General features: G+C 36.8%; 1 protein-coding gene across 2 annotated transcripts; it reads right to left on the bottom strand.

Annotated features, from left to right (window-relative positions):
- Positions 1 to 4,421: 4,421 nt before the first annotated feature.
- Positions 4,422 to 21,825, bottom strand: RpL17 (ribosomal protein L17). Of its 2 annotated transcripts, none has more exons than XM_068362331.1 (5): positions 21,756 to 21,825; positions 21,427 to 21,514; positions 5,385 to 5,519; positions 5,043 to 5,141; positions 4,422 to 4,685 (listed from the first exon to the last, which is right to left on the bottom strand). In XM_068362331.1, the coding sequence occupies exons 2-5, from the start codon at positions 21,505 to 21,507 to the stop codon at positions 4,443 to 4,445; spliced, it is 558 nt and encodes a 185-aa protein (XP_068218432.1). In that variant the 5' UTR covers positions 21,508 to 21,514; positions 21,756 to 21,825; the 3' UTR covers positions 4,422 to 4,442. The 2 variants fall into 2 exon arrangements, with proteins under 2 accessions (XP_068218432.1, XP_068218434.1); XM_068362333.1 differs by having other exon boundaries at positions 21,714 to 21,823.
- Between the last annotated feature and the right edge of the window lie 359 nt (positions 21,826 to 22,184).

The raw sequence follows: 22,184 nt of genomic DNA, 5'->3' as shown, positions 1-22,184 counted from the left end.
ACACATTCATATTCCATCTTGCTGCTAAATCATTTCTTACATTCGTTCTCACCCTCACTTTTGTTCCTAACCTTATCGAATTGGGATACACCAGTCATACTTCTCAGACACTTCATCTCAAACACATTCAATTTCTGTACTCTCCGTCACTTTCATTCCCCAAAACTCCAATCCATACATCACAGTTGGTACCATCATTTTCTTTACATTCATGACTAACCCTCTATTGTTTACTATTACGTTCACTGCACCCAACACTTTGCATCTTTCATCCACTCTCAGACGTATATTTTGTTCCACTCCAGTGTTTGCTGCAACAACAGACCCTAAATACTTAAACTGATCTACTTCAAGTAACTCCCCATTCAACATACTTCAACCCAGAACCAACCTCCCTTCTCGTGCATCTCATAACCTTCCTCTTACCCACATTAACTATCAACTTCCTTCTCTCACATACCCTTCCAAACTGTCACCATTTGACCAAGCCTCTCTTCCGAGTTAGTTTGCAACCAGTACGGTATCATTCGCAAAAAACCGATTTCAATCCTCGACCAAGCCCTCCAGCATTCACCTCTCTCGCCATTTCATCAACAAAAAAGGTTTACAACCATGGTGACATCACACATCCCTGTCTCAGCCTCACTCTTACTGAATATTGAATGTGTGAGATGAAGTGCCTGAGGAGTATGGCTAGTGCATCTTGATAAGTAGGGTTAGGAAGGAAGTAGCGAGGGTGAGAACAGGTGTGTAAGAAATTATTTAGCAGCTAGAGTGGATATGAATGTGTTGAGGTGGTTTGGCTATGTTAAGATACTGGAAAGTGGCTATCTACTAAAGAAGGTGATGAATACAAGTCGAAAGAAGTATAAGAGGAAGGCCAAGGTTTGGGTAAATGGATGGTGTAGAAAGGTCTGGGGGATAGGAGGATAGATGTGAGGCAAGAGCGTGCTAGAAATAGGAATAAATGGCGAGAATTTGTGATGCAGTTTCGGTAAGCACCGCTGCTTCCTCCAGTCGACTTGGTGACCGCGGAGGTAGCAGCTGTAGGAGACTCAGCGTATGAAACTTCATTTAAGGTGGATGACAGGGGAGATTGGCTGGGGCACCCTAACAGTACCAACCTAACTCAGCTGAATCCCTCATCAGGCTGGGAGTAGGGTAGAGGAAAGGCCCCCCCTTATGTTCCTTTGATGTCGGCTACCCCGAAAATTGGGGGAAGTGACTTGGTAAATAGATTCTAGACTAGTAGTAATCCAAAATATCATTAATTTCTTTTATTTACAGGTGATAATGTCAAGGAAATGCTTAGCTGCACCCTATTGTTCTGTCTAATTCCTTGCAATGAAAGAAAAGTCTTCCTTGTGTATACTCCTCCAGATTCTGAGGCCAGGTATTGGATGTCATCTTTAGAAATAACGGGTCCGTTAATCATATGATGAATTGAATTGAAAGGTCTGGCAGCCTATAACAGTGACTATGCACAGTATCTGGCAGACTTGGGCAATGCTAAAGAGCCTCTCTGATGATCCAAGTGACTTTTTCAAGGACCACTTTGTTCAATCACTCACAGGCCACCCATTCACAGCTATGCCTCAAGATATGTGGAATGACGTAAACATGAATTTGGGTTTCAAGCTTAAGGCTGGGTGGTTACAGCTCCTGCAGAATGACAAGCAGCTCTTTGTTAAAAGCAAGAAATGCTAATTATGTTATTAGAATCAAATCACTTCTTGAACAGGATATGAATAGAAAAGGAAATGTTACACATAGTGACTGGCTGCCACCTAGAATGATCAAGGATGAGCAGGACATAGTAGCCATCATTGCTACATTAGACAAATGCAAGATATATGTTCAACACTCATTACCATGGTCTCTGCTCAAGACAATCTGTAATGCTTGCTTCTGATGTATCAAAATTGGATTTCTCTGTACCACTTAAGGAGCACAGCAGGTAGAAGCATTGCTAGAGGGGGGAGTCTTTCATAACAGGTACCCCTCACAGCAAGAATAACCAAAAAAATAAATAAACTAATTTTGAGAACATGACTGTGGTTAATCACACAACTAATTCATGCTGAAATGGAGCAAGCACAGGTAGCAGCTATTATATCTTTTGCTGAAGGTATTGGTTCTCTATCCCTAGAACAGATTCTAGACAATAGACTTACATGTACTGATGAATGCCTTTTATTTTCTACGTTGATAGATCCAAGCAAAAAACCACTAAAAGAAAGCTTTTAGTGCGCTTGACATGACAGATGTAAGGACGGAACTGCTTGAATTCAGTAATGGCATCTAGCTATTCCTACTGCTGGGGGGGACCAAGAACCTGCTAAGAGAGACGGGTAGCAATATCTCGTCATCCTATTGTAATCTCAATAATCATGGTTAATGATGTGTCTGTACAGCCTTGCATCAAAGATCAGAACAAGAGGAAGTGTCATAAACAATTAGCCCCGGGGAAAAAATATCCCAAATCCTCTGATGAATTCCTCAGACCAACTGAAATGGATTTCTCTCCGACCCTGACTGTAAGCAGCCCCTTCAACGCAAAGTGAAAGATTGTGCAATTCTGAGACGTCGGAATAATCAGGAAGTTATTTACTTTGAAGAATTAGTATGCAATGACCTTACTTAAAATAAGGGCCTCAAATGTCTAAACTCACGCAGAAGACGACACGAATACAAATTACTCTATATTCTCAGAAAATTAAACCCCCTCAGGACATTGTGATGGACACTGCTGATACCAACATGTGCAAGGTACAAATTCTCTCACAAGCCTGTATATTAAATGATGGGATGGGTATGTCAACAGCAGACTTTAAGGGATGTTATCAGAAGTGATCATGGCAGCTCACTGCACCTCGGGATGACACCTTATGCCAGCCCTTTATGGTCTTGGTAAGCATTAGGTCATGATATAGATAATGAACAATGAGTAAGCTAGGGAACTGTTGAGCAATGTTGGTTCCAGTCCCCTTTAAGATGATGATATTCGCTATGACATGGAGCAGTTTATGCCGAAAGATTTAGGGCTGTACACCTGGATTCTCCTGTGCTGAAGCAAGAGCTCAGAAGTGGCGTAAAAGAAAAATACTGTAGTATTCTAAACCACTCACCCAGATGCTGATTCCCTATATTTTGACCTAGGGGAGTAACCTACCTTACATAATGCATGAAGAATTTTCACCTTAAGGAGCACCCCAACCACAGGAAATGGAAGATCTGCAACATTCAGCACAATGAAGATTCTGACTCGGAGATAGACGATTGCAGTGATACACAGTATGACACCGATTCTTGTTCATCAGATGAAAATTGATCTAGTTCAAGTTTTCTAACTTCTAGTTGGTAGAATTAGTTAGGGTTTAGCTTGTGAATGTGATCATTATTCATATTTCTAGTTAGTGGAAGTAGTTTTATAATAGTTCTTTCAATGTTTTCTTATTCATTAAGATAGTCTACTTCCTACTATCGAGTGTGATCTGTGGTTGAAACAGCAGATTGAAAATGGTACTAAAATCAGTTTGAATCTTTATCAAAGCATTCAAATCCACATTTCTACATTATATATGATACATTTGACATTTTATTAGGATATTTTTTGGCATATGAGTGGGGGGAGGTTCATTCTCCTGACACACTCCTCTTCAGCAGAAAGTTTATGAACACATAAAATAACACCAAAATTGAATTCCCTGGTCAAAAAACCCACACTCAGCTAAATTATCCTAATTAGGAGAGTTTTTGCTCGCCGGCCCCCAGGGGCTGTTACTGTACAATAGACAATAAACGAGCTAAGCTCAAACTGAAGGTCGGCAGTGTTGCCTGTGAAACGTAGCCTAAGTTTGTTTCTAGGTACACCCACCCAAGGGGTTACTCGACAAGTCACTTCGAGGAGTTCTTGTCGGCAACTGCTCACCCCCTCCCGCCAGCCGAAGAGCGAAAGTCAGGGCGGGCAGAAACAGAGGTCAAAGACCTCTTGCTACCTTGCCTTGCACAGGTGTGCCCCAAGGAAGGCAGCCTTGAAAGAAAATATTTTTCATTGGGTTTTAGGCCAGTGGCCTTTAATTGTAAACTGATTAAAATGTTTGGCGGGAGAAATATAATTAAAAAGTGAGGGTTAATTGCTAATGCTGGTGTCAGCAGGGGGAGGGGGGGACTTAACCGGCTAAATAGCGATGAGTAGTTGCACTTTACCAAAAGCTTATCGGCTTGTTTTAGCTTCGCCGAAATAAATGCTTCACAGTAAAGAGCAGAAGGGTTGTACTTTTGTGTTGGAACATTATTTCTGAGGAAATATTCGTCCTTTTTGTGGACTATTTCTGACAGACTTTGGCAGTGTATGTTCTCCACATACCTCATTTAACAATGTAAAATCACAAGGATAAACAAAGGCTCATTTTTTTTTTTTTTTACATTTAGTCACAGAATCACTCTCTGGGAGCCATAGCTTTCTGGCGTGCATTCTTTTTACTAGATGCTTTCTTCTTGGCTGCTGGTTCATCAGTAGCCTTTGTAACTACACGTTCTTTTTCAGCTAGAAATACTTCAATATGACAGGGAGAACTCATAAAAGGGTTGATACGGCCGTGAGCACGGTATGTGCGGCGACGCATCTGGCGAGCACGCTGTACCATGATGTGTTCAATAACCAAGTGATCTACTTCAAGACCCTGAAAAATAAAGTGTTTTTTAATATAATGTTCCACCTTGTACCAAAGTAAGTTTATTCTACGGGTATTCTCAGGGTACCCTCAGCACACTGTAATGATGAGAAATCCATGAATACTGTATATCAATACCATTCTTCAAATGTAACTGGATGATGCAAAATGTGAATCAATTGACAAGAATACAGCTAACCTAAAAAATTCACATTATACACAACTGTGTATATTCTGTTGACAGTATGCCATTGCCAAGTCAGGTATGAATAAACTTTAAGTTGGATTTTCCTCCAATTGTGCAAACTTAGGACATGTTGGAAAGTTTCCTAATTATCAAAACTTTCAAAATTTAATCAAAATTACCTTATACTGTGCATTACTCTCAGCATTCTTCAAGAGATCAAGAAGGAAGCGGGCACTCTTCTTGGGCCATCTACCCTGAGACGTTTTCCATGCCTTGGCCTGAAAGAATTAACAAAGCATATGAATAAAATTATTAGTTTCTCCTACCACCATGACAAAACAACTAACCTTAAAATATGCTAAATTCAATGAATTATGGAGTCTAATACACATTCAAAAGTTTCCAAAGTTCAATTTTTACCAACTATATGTGAGCAACACCACAAGGCAATACAATTTAGTTTTGGTTCTCATCCTATTCTTGCTAAACCAGAAGATGCCAAATTATGTTATGTAACTTACCTGTGCACACCTACCCACACCACCATTGAATACACGGAAGGGAACACATTCCTTCTTGTTCATGACATTCTTCAAAAAACGCACAGCGCGTGCCAAGCTCATTTTCTTGATGGCATTGGCAGTTTCACATGTATTCTGAAATCATAAATATAACTTTAAAAGGACATATAATTCAAACAATTTAACAATTACAAACTATACCCAGCAACAAAACAAGGTCCATAAAAAATATTTCTACATCCAAGCTTCACTAAGAAATTTTTATATAAAGACTGTTCTTTCATTGCATTTATGATATGGTGATAAGTAGCATGTATAAAGGCCAACATGAATGCCATGTTTGACATTTTACAGATTGGCTTTCAACACAAATCACTGTGACAAATAGGTTAGTCATCCTTTCTTGACAAATTCTTCCTATACAAAAATTGTAGTTTCTTTACTTGCATGCACAGTATATGCTTAATAATTTTCACAAGTATTATACAGTGAAAAAGAGATGGGGGGGTGCTTGGATAATTCATTAGCGTAATGTGCTCGGGCATTACTGAAGATTTTTCAATATAAAACCTCAATCATTGAACAGCGCAACACTTGGGAATATTATAAAGCATACACACAAGTAAAGAAACACCAACCCTCATTTACAGTACAAAGTCTTTGGCAAGAAAGGATGAGCGTTCTGCAATGATACCCACCGAGGCTATTGTCAAACATAGAATTCATGAAAGTCTATTTGCAAAATTCTAAACGCTGTAACAAAAAACAATGAAAATCTTGAGTTAGACAATGTTATACAGTGATACCTCGGTAGTCGAACGACTCTATACTCGAACAATTCGGAGTTCGACCAAAATTTTCGAGAAATTTTTGCTGCGGTGCTCGACCAAAAATTCGGTACTCGACCAGCCGAACACGTGACGACCGCATGGGCTTTGTGATGATCGCGCCATCTCGGCCACTCTCGCTTGTTCGGGAAGCATCAGTTCTCTCGAGAGCGTCACTCAGACAACGCGCGATCAGCATTCGTTGTGATTTAGTGATTTTCAGTGCTTTTAATTGCTTTTTTAGCTTTCATAATGAGTCCCAAGAAAGTAATGAGTGTTAAGGGGAAGGAGAAGAGGAAAACAGTGCGAACAACGATCGAGTTGAAGAAGGAAATTATAGCGAAATATGAGAATGGTGTACGAGTGTCCGATTTAGCGGTAGAATACGGAATGGCGAAGTCGACCATTTCTACGTTTTTAAAGCATAAAGAAATGATTAAGAAGGCGAATGTTGCAACGGGAGTTACGGCGGTAACTAAGCAAAGGCCACAAGTGATTGAGGAGATGGAAAAGTTGCTTTTAATATTTATTAAAGAAAAACAGTTGGCCGGGGAAAGTGTTAGTGAAGCGTTCATTTGTGAAAAAGCGTTGCATATCTATGAAGAATTAGTGAAGAAAAGTCCGAGTACCAGTGAAAGTGATTCATTTACATTTAAAGCGAGCAGGGGTTGGTTTGAAAAGTTTCGTAATAGAACAGGTATTCATCGTGTTACTAGGCATGGGGAGGCAGCTAGTTCGGATCAAATTGCAGCCGATAAATACGTGGGGGAATTCGATCGGTACATAAATGAACAAAATTTGATCGCACAACAAGTCTTTAATTGTGATGAGACTGGGTTATTTTGGAAGAAAATGCCAGCCAATACGTACATTACCAAGGACGAGACGAAGATGCCAGGTCACAAGCCAATGAAAGATAGGCTAACATTGTTGCTGTGTGCAAATGCAAGTGGCGATTGCAAGATCAAACCCTTGTTAGTGTACCACTCGGACAACCCCCGGGTGTTCAAACGAAATAATATTTGTAAAAGTGCACTACCAGTTATGTGGCGCTCGAACACTAAATCTTGGGTCACAAGACAATTCTTTACTGAGTGGATAAACGAAGTGTTTGCCCCCCAGGTTAAGGCTTACCTCATTGAAAAGAGCTTGCCAATGAAATGTCTTCTGGTTATGGACAATGCTCCTGCACATCCTCCAGGTCTCGAGGATGACTTGAAAGAAGAATACAGCTTTATCAAAATCAAATTCTTGCCCCCCAATACTACTCCCATACTCCAGCCCATGGACCAACAGGTCATTTCAAACTTCAAAAAACTCTATACCAAGGCCCTTTTCAGAAAGTGTTTTGAAGTGACCAGTGACACGAAGTTGACCCTAAAGGAATTCTGGAAGGAACACTTCAGCATCCTCAACTCTGTTAACATGATTGACCAAGCTTGGCGAGGTGTGACCTATAGGACATTGAACTCTGCCTGGCGTAAGCTGTGGCCATCATGTGTCACAGAGAGGGAGTTTGAAGGTTTCCAACCAGAGGCGGGTCCAAGCACTGCTACCCCTGTAATTTCTGATGACACTGATGTCGTTGAGGAAATTGTTGTCATGGGCAGGAGTTTGGGGCTTGAGGTCGACAAGGATGATATTGATGAGCTTGTAGAAAGCCATTCTACCGAGTTGACTGTGGAGGAATTGTTGCACCTGCAACAACAACAGCAGCAGGATCTGATTGTGGAGCAGGAATCTTCAGAAGAGGATGAGGTAAGGGAGGATGTTCCAAGTTCTCTCATCAATGAAATTTGTTCCAAGTGGGCAGATGTGCAGGCTTTTGCTGAAAAATACCACCCAGAAATTGCAGTAGCAAACCGGGCAGTGCATATGTTTAATGATAGTGTCATGTATCATTTTCGAAGAATACTGCAGAGGAGGAAGAAACAATTAACAATAGACCAGTTTTTCACAAAAGAAAAGAAAGCTGCTACATCAAAGCCTGTTTCTCCTCCAAAGAAGAGACAAAGAAGAGAAGAAACCCCTGAAATAGATCTGCCCACCCTTTCATTGGAGAGAGAAACAACTCCTGAAGGAGAACTACCCCGCCACATCATGGAAGGGGACTCTCCTTCCAAGCAGTAACCTCCCCCTTCCATCCTCTCCACATCCATCCCTGTATGCCATCGAACCGCTGCTCAAAGGTATGTTCACTACAGTACAGAAAATGGTTTAAAATTGTTTTATTTTAGTACAGTAAATGGTTTAAAATTGTTTTATAGGATTTTCTGACCAATTTCATACACATTTAGATAATTATTGTTGTTTAGGTACACGTTTTATTAATATTTTGGGCCTGTTCGAGTGCTTGGGAACGGAATAGAATATATACCATTATTTCTTATGGGGAAAAAAAATTCGGTACTCGAACAAATCGGAGGTCGAACACGGATCTCGAACGGATTATGGTCGAGTACCGAGGTATCACTGTATATTTCATGAGAACAATATTAATAATAGTGGTTTGGTTTCCTTAATCACATGCAATAAAAATTACAATCACGACACCAGACAGTATTGGCGTCGTTTGGTATAATAAGCTAACATACAAAATTAATAATACATTTATCTCCATATTTGACGACCTACTGGTGAATTACAAAACCATCAGTATATAGGCTAGATTTTGGTGTATACGTAAATATCTAAAATTAATTTTGGGGCTCAAGTCAGATCACATCGAACAAAAGAATGCATTTATACGTGTATAAGTTAGCTTTTGCAGCAACAGATATCTTCCCCCACCCCCCACCCCGGTATTAGTTATGTAATATTTTTACTTTATCCTTAGTAATTACAAAATAAATGAAATAAAGAGCAATTCTATATAAAGATTTTTCCTAACAAATGCTGCATTAAACAAATCATTGTTTTCTTTGTTTCATCGCCGATCATACCTAAGAAAGGAACGCATTTACACAAGCAAGTGATAACTTATCACCGCCGATCATAAACAAACTAATACATTTACACATTCAAGAGATAACTCATGATACTAAGAGCTTTTAATAAAGATGTTAATACAAGTATAGTATTTGACTTACCATACCGTATACCTAAAAATTCCTACACGTCGCATAACAGGAAAACAATTTTATTTGCGTTTAGACAACAATAACCAAGTACCGCTAATGACAGTATGATGTGACAGAAAAGTGGTGCTTGATTGGAAAAATAAACGATAATCTAAATTTGATTGCTAACATCAGAAACAATACAATTTGATTGCTAACATCAGAAACAATACAATTTGATTGCTAACATCAGAAACAATACCATTCAAATTATTGGAGGGTAGGGAAAGAGAAAGATAAAGGTTGCTGAGAATGCAAACATAACTCAATGTTTGCATTTTGTCAGCTGATGTTTATAAAAAGATGAGTCACAGCATTTAATTTCTAAAAATTTTTTTTTTAAATAACTAGTAAAAAAACAATAACATCGGCAATAAAAATAAGGATGCAAGGAGTTTAGGGTAGGTAACAGTTCTGTACTGAACAAAGGCTGGGTTAGCGAGCGTCGGTCAAGAGAGAAGGTTAGTCTAGGCTTATGAGAGGTTCAGGTTCAGGTTCTGGGGTGAGGCATAGCCTTTACAACGGCGCCTCTGTGTCTTTTAGTTTTGTGTGTTCCTTATTTTCACTAGTTTTTCTCTTTTCATCCACATTTGTTGTAGTATACTTTTCTTATTTTCAATATTCTCTTCACAAAAAAGGAATTTTCCAACTGTTTGTGCACTATCTTCTTCGTATGGTTGTTGAAGCTCAATTGCTTTTATTCTTATATCACTAAACTGTGGACAATATAATATAAAGTGGTTAGCATTTTCTTCTACATCACAGAATACAGTTTATATTTCCATCTTGGTGTCTGTTTCTTATATACAAGCCCAATGAGTTTGTCCTTGCTCTGAATAATAAAATTGACGAAAATGTATTGTCATACACTTCCTCCTCCTTGATTTCACTTTTCCAGTTTTTATACAAAATTAAACTCTCCTTACACTCCATTTCACTCTTCCATTTGCTTGTGTCCCATTCTCTTGTTCTCTTCATTATGTCCTCTTTCGTACATCTCTTGACTTCTCTCATCGCCATCCCACATTCTTCAGCATACTTCTTCACATGCATCCACCACTTCCTCTCTTTTTCTTCCATATCATTGACTATTGCTGTAAGTAGGTCCTATTCTCCCTTAAAAATGCTATTAAGGTACCTCAGCTTACCATCCATTACCCTTGTTTTCATAGCAGATGCTCCTACATCCCCTCTCAAGGCTACAATTGCTGTATTCTTTACACCCCCTAACATCCTTCTATACACTCCATTCTCTATTCTCTGCAACTTTTCTATTTCCGTTTCCGTTAAGTTAATCACATTTGTTCCATATAATATAGAAGGTAGTGCTACACTTTTCCAGTATGTTTTCCCTATCAGTATCTTATTACAACTTTTTTCTATGATCGAATATGTAAGATTGGCTAGCTTTTGCGCCTATCAATCATTTCACTTTTCTGTGTTTTGAACATATTCCTACCATCATCTACCTTGATACCTAGGTATTTAATATTGCTTACTACTCTTATTCCCTCTATATTATCTGGTTTCTCCTTCATATTATATATAAGTACGCTACTTTTGTCTCTATTTATGTCTAAACCACACTGCTTTCCTATATCTATCACTTTCCTTATGTTTAATTCAGCATCCTCTATATTCTCAGCAAGCACTAGGACATCAGCAAAAAATAATACTACTAGCTTTATAATATCATTTTTAAAACCATTACCTTCCTTTTCTACTTGTTTTATAATCTAATAATGTTTATGTTTATTGGACAAAAAATATTTACATTCAAAGATTTACAAAAAGAAAAAAAGACTCAGTCCAAGCCCATGTGGAGCAGAGCTCTTCTGGCAATAATACAACAAAATAATATCATCAATTAAGTAAAAATAAAAAATAAAGTAAATATGGATATAGATATACAAAATGTACGCATACATATACATAATCATATGTATACAAATAGATACATATAAATGAGAATCTTAGCCTAAAAACAAATGGAAATGCATATTTATATGATAAGGAAAGATGGTATATGAAAGCTAATGGTATATACATTGAAAAAATTGTAGATATTAAGCAAAAAACTCAGTAAAAGAACTAGTTTTACAAATAAAAAAATATTCTAAACAATGAAACATACTTGCGTTGTGGTTAGGTAGGCAAGTATAAATATTCATTAATAAAGCTTAATACCCAGATAACAGGAGATTTGTATATGATTTCTTAAAAGACCGAACGCTAAGCAGTGCCTTTAGATAAGCGGGCAGAGTATTCCAAAGTTTAATACCTTGGTATAGATACGATTGCTCGCATCTATTAATACGTATGAAAGGGAGAGTTAAGTTTGAATTTCTTGTTCCATATGGATGAACTGATTGTTCCTGAATTATTTTTCGTCTTAAATCTGGAAATTTGTTCAAAATAAGTGTTTGGAACATCATATTCATTAAGGAGAGCTTATAATTGTCTTCCAGCTTCAATAACGAGAGAGACCGGAAAAGTGGCGATGTATGAGCTAAGTAATCACTGGAGCTTATGATTCTTACCAGTCTTTTTTGAATTACAATTAATGGTTGCAAGACATTTCTACTACTACTCCCCCACGCCGTATTGCAGTAATTTAGGTGAGGAGATACTAACGAGTGATACAATTGTTTTATAATATATAAGGGGAAATACTCTTTTAATCTATATATGATACCCATTACTTTGGCAATTTTATTAACTGTCATATTTACATGCTCACAGAAAGTTAGTTTATTATCAAGAATTATCCCTAAAAATTTACCACTGGACTTCTGATCCAGAGTGTGATTTCCTATAGAAACCCTTATGTTATCAGGAGCTCTTCGTAGAGAAAAGATTATGAAGTATGTCTTTCTTTCATTTAAGGTTAACTTATTTGCTAGTAGCCAGTTTTTTACACGAGTTAAATCATTGGTTAGTGTATCACAGAGGGAGTAGATATTTTTATGTCTAAAGTGAAGCGTAGTGTCATCGGCAAAGAGTATGGAGCTTAACCTACCTACTGATCGAGGTAGATCATTGATATAGGCGAGGAAAAATAACGGTCCTAGGACTGATCCCTGGGGAACACCTATTTTGACATCCATAACCTCTGAGAGATGGCCATCGAGGGTCACAAATTGTTTACGACTCGTTAAGTAGGATTTTAGTAAGAGTAACGCATTTCCACGTATTCCATAATGTTCGAGCTTTTTAAGCAGCACATCATGAGACACTGTGTCAAAGGCTTTACTCAAATCTAAAAAGACCGCACCAAGGTATTCATTTTTATTCATCGCATTGTAGATATTTTCAAGAAGGTCATTTACAGCATCACTTGTACTAACGCCACGCAGAAAGCCATACTGACAGGAAGAAAAGATATTACATCTAGTAAAGAAAGAGTAGAGTCGATTGTACAATAATTTTTCAAAAATTTTATTCAATAAGGGAAGGCAACTTATTGGTCTATAGTTATTGACATCCGATTTATCACCAGACTTATGTAGCACAGTAACGCATGCTATTTTAAAAATGTCAGGATAAATGCCAGAGGCAATACAACGGTTGAACAATAAGGATATAGGAAAGGCAAGTAAACTAGCATTATTCTTATATAGTTTAGTAGGGGGAGAATGAATATTTGCTTTTTTGTTCTTTAGTTTTTTTATAATGTTGATTACTTCAAGTGGAGAAGATGGGGTCAAATAAATAGAGTGCTGATTTGAAGGAGGCAAATAGGAATGAAAATCTAACTGATTATTTTGAGGCAGGGCATCTCGGAGAGTAATGCCAATTGTAGAGAAATGAAGATTAAAAGCATTTGCAATCTGTTGGCTGTCAGTAATAGTTTCGCCGTTACGACCAATGAGTTTTCTTAGCGAAGTGCGCTTTTTCTTTCCAGGCCTAAGGGACGAATTTATGAGATCCCAGGATTTTTTAGCATCATTTCGGAGTTGATCAAAAGTACTATCAAAATATTTTTTCTTTGCCACGCGAATTAATGTAAGCAACATATTACAATAGTTTCTATAGCGTTGGGCACTATAAGCACCCAATTTCATTCTTCGATATAAATTATGTTTAATGTTAATTGATTTCAGTAGCCCTTTGGAGAGCCACTTATTCACCAATCTTTTAACACTTACATATTTTGTTTTTAAAGGAAAGCATTCATTGAAAAAGCTGTCCATTTCATCCGTAAAAGAGGCCGCCCCCAGGTGAGGATCTAATGAGGCTTGACCATATTCGGTCCAGTCTTTCCCCCTCAGGAGTTCCGTGAATTTCCTGTCATTCACTTCGCTCATATCTCTGAATTGAATTTTTATTTTGTTGTCTACGTTGTTTAATATAGGCATTAATAGACTACAGAAAATTGGGAAATGATCTGTGATATCTGCTAAGAATATCCCACTATTACCAACAAGATTATTATTTGCCCAAATATGGTCGATACAAGACAGCGAGTCATTCGAGCCGACTCTTGTTGGTCTAGTTATTGACGGGCGAAAGTCAAAAGATCGCATTGTGTTAATCAGTCTGCGGGTGGTCTCGCTCTCCCCTTCCCTCATTAAGCAGATGTTAAAGTCCCCAGTGACAATTGTATTCATAGGGGAGATACCTGGATTTCTTAGCACCTCCTCTAACGAGTCGAAAAACATATTTCCGTTACCTCCTGGACGTCTGTAGATACCTAAGATTACTGTTTTATGAGGCGAGTTTGGTATAGAAACCGTTACACCGACACTTTCAAAATTATCATTAGAAATGTTGAAGAAGTCATCAAGAGGTTGAAAATCAATAGAGTCTTTAACGAAAATGCTCACACCGCCGCCCCTCCGACCTTCCCGATAATTGTGACACGCATTATACCCAGGAAGATAATTCATGCAGTGAGTTTCTTCCTTAGCCCATGTTTCGGTCAATACAATGATATCAAATTCATGGTTGCAGTTATTTAAGTAGCCAATAAATTCGTCATGGTTTTTCTTGAAACTTCGAATATTAAAACTTATTAATGAAAGGCATTGCCGCATATGATTAGGGAGAGAATCATTAAATGTGTCAGTAGTGTAATATTTACAGGAAAACAGATCAGATGTGTTCACAAAATCAATAAAGTTTTCATCAGGATCAATGTGATATACAGGATTTGTGTTCATGAGACGTAACCACAGTTAAAATTAGTAATTAATAGTTTAGTAACAATATGCTTAGAAATACAAAAAATGAAAATATTTCGTTACGGTGAAAACTGGAAATAGTTGTAAAAAATATAAACAAGGAAATAATTGTTGTAATTACAATACAGAAATAGGAATAATAAAAATAATATTAACAAAAATAGTAGTAATAAAAAAGGAGAAAAAAAAAATAATAATGATATTAATATCAGTAAAAGTAAAAATGGTAAATTTGATAATAGTAATGATATTACTAACAATAGTGGAAATGGCAGTGTTAAAAGTAAAATAATGCAATTTGAAAAAAAGAAAAAATTGTGTGTAAATTCAAAAATTTAAATGTGAAAAAACTAATGAGGTTAGAAAAAATGGTTACAGAAACTGAAAACAATGGAGTATTTAGCACATATTTTGAAATCACTCAGGGGCACTGAGCCCTGTACTACTGTAGAATAGATCAAGGTCCTTTCGGGTACGGATAGCAAAAGTTTTGCCCGCTGAGGAAGTTTTCACTTTAATAACTCCGTCGCGAGTATGTAGGAACAGACCGGTATATCTGATAAGTAATTAATTTGAATAATGTTGTAGAGGCAGTACAGCCTTGTTTTATTCCACTACTTATGCTCAATTTTTGTTCTACTCTTTCCCCTATGTCTAACGTAGTCGAGTCTCCCACATACACTTCAGCTATAGAGTTAATTATACTAGTATGTACTTTGTATTGCTTTAATGTTTCTATCAGTGCTTCCCTTTTTATGGAATTGAAAGCTTTTTTGAAATCTAAAGAGGCCACTATGAGTTTTTTCTTATTTTTGAAAGTTTCTTCGACCATGTATTGTAAGATGAATATATTATCCTCAATCCTTCCTCCTTCTGTAAATCCCGCTTGACTATCCTCTATGGCATTATTACTTTTTAAATGCCTTTCTATTTCATCCTTGATAAAAGCCATGTATATTTTATATGATACATTTGTGAGAGCTATAGGTCTCAATTCCTTTGCTGTTGGCTTGTTTTTCTTTTTTAACATTTTTGTTCTGGATTCTTTCCAGCTTTTGGGTTTTTCTTTGCTGGCTAGTTCCTCTTTGTAGCAATTCACTGGTGTATTCTTGCATATATCACTCATCATCATTGCTTTGTAGTAGTCTGGCTTTAGTCCATCTGGCCCAGCTGCTTTACCTTTCTTTAGACGTTTTAAGCATTTTTCTAATTTACCTTTACTCATTTCAGCGGCGGGCATGGGTTTAATTATTCCTTCGACATTAAGTACAGCATCGTAATGCTCCCTTAGATGTTCAGGTATACTATATTCATTTACAGTTATAATGTCGTTTTCTCTTCTCAAATTATCCAGGTATTCACTCTCCTCCTCCTCATTCCAGATCTCAGTTATTCTATTTTCATGTGTGTTGTAGACTGTTTTCCAAAATTTTACTAATTCTTCTTTAGCCTCTTCATCTGATAGTTTATTTCCTCTCTCTCCATATAATTGTATTGCCTCACTTTTTATTTCTTTGCTATTTCTTAATTTGTTTATGTTTTCCCATAGTTTATTGTTTTTATCATCTCTTATCTCCCTGGTCTTCTTTTTCTCATATAACGTTATGCTCTCGTTCACCAGTATTTGTACTTCTTTCTTCTTATGATTGTATTTTTCTTCTAATTCTCTTTTTATCCTAATATCTTTTTCATTTCTCTTTTTTCTATTAAGTTCCTTTCTTTCCTTAATCTTTCTTCTTATTTCCTCGGTTACCCAAGGTTGTTCTTTGGTCTTCCCTTCATTTGTTACCCTTCTCCTATATGTTTTAGCCAAATGTTCTTGTTTCATTTCTGCCATTATTATGTTTAGCTCAATGTTTTTTACATCCTTGCTGACAAGTTTTCTCTCTATAGATTTCACATATTCGTCTATATCTTTTGCGTCACTGCTATAATATGTTATTTCTTCCCACTTCCCTTTTATTGTAATTATTTTCGCTATTTGTTTTTGCTTCCAATTCTACTGTTATTAAGTTGTGATCTGATATATCTAATACTGTTTTATCTTCATCTATTTCCATACATTTAAATTGTTTATATAGCATATTATTTGCAAGTACAAAATCAATAGCACTATGCTGATCTTGTCTATTCCACGTGTATAGTCCTGAGCACCTTTCATCTCCATTTAATAGTGTTAGGTTGTGGTTACCCATCCAATCTAGCACCATTTCCCCATTTCTGTCTACTTGTTGGTGCCCAAGAAATCCCACGTGGCCGTTAAAATCCCCCATAACTAGCAAAGGTGTTGTTTCTCCTGCTTTTTGTATTAATTTTTCACATTCCACTTTCAATTCTTGATCTCTTTTTCTATCTTCTTCTGTATTTCCTGCTGCGAAATATACCAGTATTATCAGGAATACTAAGTTGTGGATTTTGCACTGTACCATTATTATATCGCTATGTTTGGTTTCTATTTCCTCTACTTCAGTGATGTTATTGTTTTTAAAAATTAACATTAACCCTCCACCCTTTTTGTCTTTAAAATCCCTTCTTTTTTCTAACTTTAACAGACCTTTACTCAGCTGTATTTTATCTATTTTTTGGTGCGTTTCTGTCAAACAAAATATACGAACTTTATTTGTGTTCATCTCGTTTTCTATTTCTATTAATTTCTGCTTGGTTAGTGCTTGGATATTTAACAGGCATATTCTTATACATTGGCTAACTTTTTTGTCTAAATTTATACCTTTCCTAATTCGCTCTGCTTGCGTTTGCTTCTTGACGAAAATTGTCGTTTCTTACTAGTTCTCTCTTTATGTACCACCCCTGTTCTCCATTTTCTTTTTTCTCTCTCAATTCCTCTAGCAACTTCCTTTCTTTTTCCCTTTCCCTAAAAGTGAGGTCAGGTGCAATGAAAACTTGTCTCAACTCCTCTTTTGTTGATTTCCTGAGGTGTTTGCCCCTTGCAATTATTCCCCATTTTTCCTTAGTGCTTTTAAGCTTAACTAGCAGGGGCCTTGGTTTTTGTCTTTGTCCTTGTTCCTCTCTCTCTTCCCTTGGTTTGCCTAACCTACCCACTTCTTCAATTTCCACATCATTCATTCCTAACTCAACATTAATCAAACTCCCACATATATCAAAATCATCTCTCAGCTTTTCATTATTATCAACTTTTGAACTTTCTTTTATATTGAAAACTTCCCCTACAATTCATGAAGGGAGTTTCACACAGTCAACCGTGTTCATGAACGGTGGTACGTATACAGTCAACGTTTCAGATATCAATTGTCAGGTTAAAAATACGATATACTTTGTGGATGCATCAATTTCCTAAAAAGGGTTTTCTTATTGTGCATACTTCTGCTGATTTGATAGGCCAATCCCACCAAGAGATTTGAATTCGGTTGTTGTAACCTATTGATAGTCTCTCTGCCGGATGATAGCCAGAATGGGGTTGAAGTCCCGCTCAAACTCATTAGTTCCTTTAGTGTCTGAAATCCTAATCATTGTGAGCCAGGATACTGAGGGGTTTGGGGGAGCCTATAGTTCTACCTGCTAAGTTATCACAGCCGTTGCCTGGTCCTTTCTAGTCTTAGCTTGGGTGGGGGGGGGGGGCTTTGGCACTAATATTTATATATAGTCAGTCTCGAGGGCCTTGTCCTGCTTGCTAGGGAAATGTGACCGTCCCAAAGGCCATTCAAAATGTCATAAGGACAGTGACATTGCACTATCAAGCAAGACAATGCCCTAGAGACTTGATCATATATATACTTATGATCAGTATCCAAGACACTCTCCACCCAAGCTAGGACCAAGGAGGGCCAGGCAATGGCTGCTGATGATTTAGAAGATAGACCTTTAAAGTTCCAGAAATGCTTCCTAAGCACACAGGAATGGTGAAGTTTCGACGACCAAAGGAACTAAAGTTTGAGCAGGACTCTAAAACCAGTCAGGTAGTTGCCAGATAGGCCACCACAATTGTATATTAGTAAGTGTAATATCAGTAATTATTATTATTATTAATTACTGGTCTTCACTAGGATGTGGCTAGCTGCGCTCGCAATTAAACATTACAACAATACTCCTCTGTCATGACAACCTGTTCATATTGCGCTATGTGTTGGCTGATCCACAAAACTCGTTGACCACACTACCTAAGCTACTCAATATTGTTAAAGTAAGACTTTAACAATATATAGCAGATGACCCACTATAGCTCAAAATAATACATTCTTGCCAGAATATGGATATAATATATATACATGGTAATAATATAGAACACCACGCTCTCCATTTACTACAATATAATGTAATCCTGCAGTTCTCACCTTCTTGCACAGTAATTAGGTGGTTATTTAAATTCTGGGAAAGCAATAATTAGCAAGATATGTTAAAGAGGGGGTAAGGGGTTATAAAAAGAAGATAGCTCGGTTTCCTCACTAAACAACATGGAACTGACGTCAACATAGTCAACCAAACAGATCGTGATGCCAGCATACATTTGATATACTGTATATTCAAAATATACTAAATCAAGAATTGTGATTACTCAGAAGTGTCACTATTTGTAAATTGCATATTTTAAGGACACTTTTGAGTAATTAATCCATTTCTAATTAAGTATATTTTGAACACAGTATGTCAAATGTACGCTGGCATTACGAACTTGTGTTTAAGTACGCTGCCATCACGATCTGTTTGGTTGACTATGACGTCAGTTCCATGTCGTTTAGTGAGGAAACCGAGCTATTTTCTTTTTATAACCCCTTCTCCCCTCTTCAACATATCTTGCTAATTATTGCTTTCCCAGAATTTAAATAACCACCTAATTACTGTGCAAGGTGAGAACTGCAGGATTACATTATATTGCAGTAAATGGAGAGCGTGGTGTTCTATACTATTACCACATACATATACACACATATATGTATATAAAAAATTTTAAAATCTAAGGTTATTACATGAAGTAATTTCATTACTAGCGAGAAAAGAATTCGCTAAGAAATGGACGAGTGCCGACTAGTTTAGCATTTTTCTCTATATGATTAATGGGGGCTGGGGCATAACTTGTGTATTGGTTCATGAACATATGGTCTATTGTTTACATATGGGACACGGACGGTGAGTTATACTGTAAATTGCTTGCGTTCGCTTGTGCAAGCCGTTTTGTTTCCTGTATGGCTTTATTCAACCAGTTACGAGCTTCGAAATATTTGGGCACAAGTTCTTTTTTGTTATTCAACATCTGGCATAATTTTTCCACCCTCTCCTATAGTTTCAACTTCAGTACCATCATAGAACACATCTCCAAAAGGGGAGAACAATCTATTCTGAAGTTTAGTGTAATTCAATCTATGTCAGGAATTGATTACGATGAAAATGCTCTTGTTCAGTGTCTGGCTTTTGTTGCTTGTGTGAAAGTAAAAAATATCCGCTAAAGTGATATGGGGTTGGTGTGCGCAGCACATCTATGTATCACCTGCGGTATCCGGTCATTTCGCCACACTATGGGGTCAGTTCGCCCACACTGTTAATATCATACATATACATATCTAGTATCTTTGATTTTTGGACCCACGAAGATATATATATATATATAATATTATATATATATATATATATATATATATATATATCTAGATGATTCTGGCAATTGGCTTGTCAAGCATGGCCATGAAATGATTGATGTCCATTCTAGATATCAAGAGAAGAAGACAGCGGCCTTTAAATATTTTCAAATCTGACGAATATCTTTGAAAGAGAATTGCAAAACGTTATTTACAAATGTTAAAGTCTCTCTCTCTCTCTCTGTATGTGTATACATCTGGCATATGATACTCTCACTCTCTCTCTGTATGTGTATACATCTCGCATATGATATGCTGTATAGATATATATATTTCAAGTGTATATAATATATACATTATGAATATATACTCTTATGTATAACTTTAAGAGAGTCATACCATATAACATCAATTCTTTGTCACTATCTGAATATTGCATGTATGTAACTGTCTTTTAATAAAAAAAAATACATTCTGAATAGTAATACATTTTTTTAACTGCTTTCCGAATCTTGCATATAGGCAGCTATTTGTTAACAAAAGTTTTTTATTTCACCACTTTCTTAATCTTACATGTATGTTGACTCTTATATGTGGGCGGAATGACTTGTGGGCATAATGACCGTAATTCTCGCCTGCAAGAACAAAGATGCAGTGAGATTGTTAACATGCGAGTGAATCGAGCCATGGCAGAGCAAAAAATCATCATGAGGAAGCGAATCATTTTCATCCACTTACATGGAGCCTTGTATATCAGCGTCCAGTTCCTTCACTGTGCATAAAATTTGGATACAAACTTACCTAACCTTCTCTCCCCCCCCCTAACTAACGGTACCCTGCAACCACCCTAACACTGGCATATTCTTACCTAGTCATCATACATACAGGTGGCCGTTAACATACATACAACCCTCACTTGTTTATGGCACATGGCCACCCCCCGCCCAAAAAATGCCTTATTACTGGTCCCACTTTAATTTTCTATAAAGGGGGTCCAAGGTACCGGGGGAAAATGTATGGTTCATGAATTTGGCTAAAAATTTTAGAACAAAATCCTCCCTTCTGCAAATAACCTTGAGACAGCTTTTATTGAACGATTCTTTCATTTCATTACGATTTCACCTACCCTCAATAAACGAAAATGAATATGCAACATGAGTGTGGTTGGGGCGAGAGTCGCCTTCCACGAAACTAAGTACATTTAAGCATTAGACATAAGTGCAATCTATACGGTAATTAATCGTTTCATTTCTAATGGCCACTACATTTTATAAATTTAATAAAATTTTGCAGTTATAAAAAAAAACCAAAGGGTCGCCAAACATGTCGTGTCTTATAGGATACTATGTACATATCAAACCTACCTTAAAACTGCATCGCAGGTTAGATCCCTTAGCCCTGCATGACTTGGTTGGATTTTCCGGTTGAGCGGCGTACCGCACCATCTTGAATCTACAATTAAATAAAATAGTTAATAGAAACTTGTATCATGCCATGTTGCCCTCACGGCAGCGGTAAATGTAAACAAGAACTATTTTACACCGGCTTTCTACTTAATAGAGGGTTAAATCACCCAATAGTGCATCATACAATGATCTAAATTAACATATTTTCTATTGGGTTATAAAAGATTTGGATTTCATTTACGCACTTTCACGATGTTTGACGATAATAACAGGATAATTTTACGTACCAGTCAGGCAACTTTGGGCCGACAGCTGAAGGAAAGGAGAGCTCTCTGTTGGGAACAAATCGAACTACGCGAGGCAGTTCTTTATGTTAAATTGTGGTTACTTTCAGAAAGGTATTTTTTTTATTTTATAAATGGATTTATACCCTGTATTCATAGTAATTTTAGATGATAATAATAAGATTGTACACTTTCTACTTATAATTCATATAATCTAATAGTTTAATGAAATAAAAGTGTAATGAACCATTTTTTGTATCCCGATTTATTTTACATTTTTTAAAATATTTATCAGGTTTATGTTTAGAAAATTGTGTAAATATTTAATTATTATCAAGTTTTATAAAGAATAAATTATCAAATTATAGATAAAATAGATATTATTTTCCTTCAGTCAGCTGAGGCATTGTTATTGAATTCATAATCTCTATA

The sequence above is a fragment of the Palaemon carinicauda genome, chromosome 38 (genome assembly GCF_036898095.1).
Source record: "Palaemon carinicauda isolate YSFRI2023 chromosome 38, ASM3689809v2, whole genome shotgun sequence".
In the NCBI taxonomy this organism is placed as follows: Eukaryota; Metazoa; Arthropoda; class Malacostraca; order Decapoda; family Palaemonidae; genus Palaemon; species Palaemon carinicauda.
This window is presented reverse-complemented; position numbering and strand designations above follow the sequence as displayed.

Excerpts from the sequence above, each read along its gene's own strand:
- RpL17 (XM_068362331.1), bottom strand. The coding sequence starts at position 21,507 with ATGGTGCGGTACGCCGCTCAACCGGAAAATCCAACCAAGTCATGCAGG. Across the intron at positions 5,520-21,426 it reads ACCTGCGATGCAGTTTTAAG|AATACATGTGAAACTGCCAA; the intron begins GTAGGTTTGATA and ends TTATGATTTCAG. Across the intron at positions 4,686-5,042 it reads AGAGTAATGCACAGTATAAG|GGTCTTGAAGTAGATCACTT; the intron begins GTAATTTTGATT and ends TTTATTTTTCAG.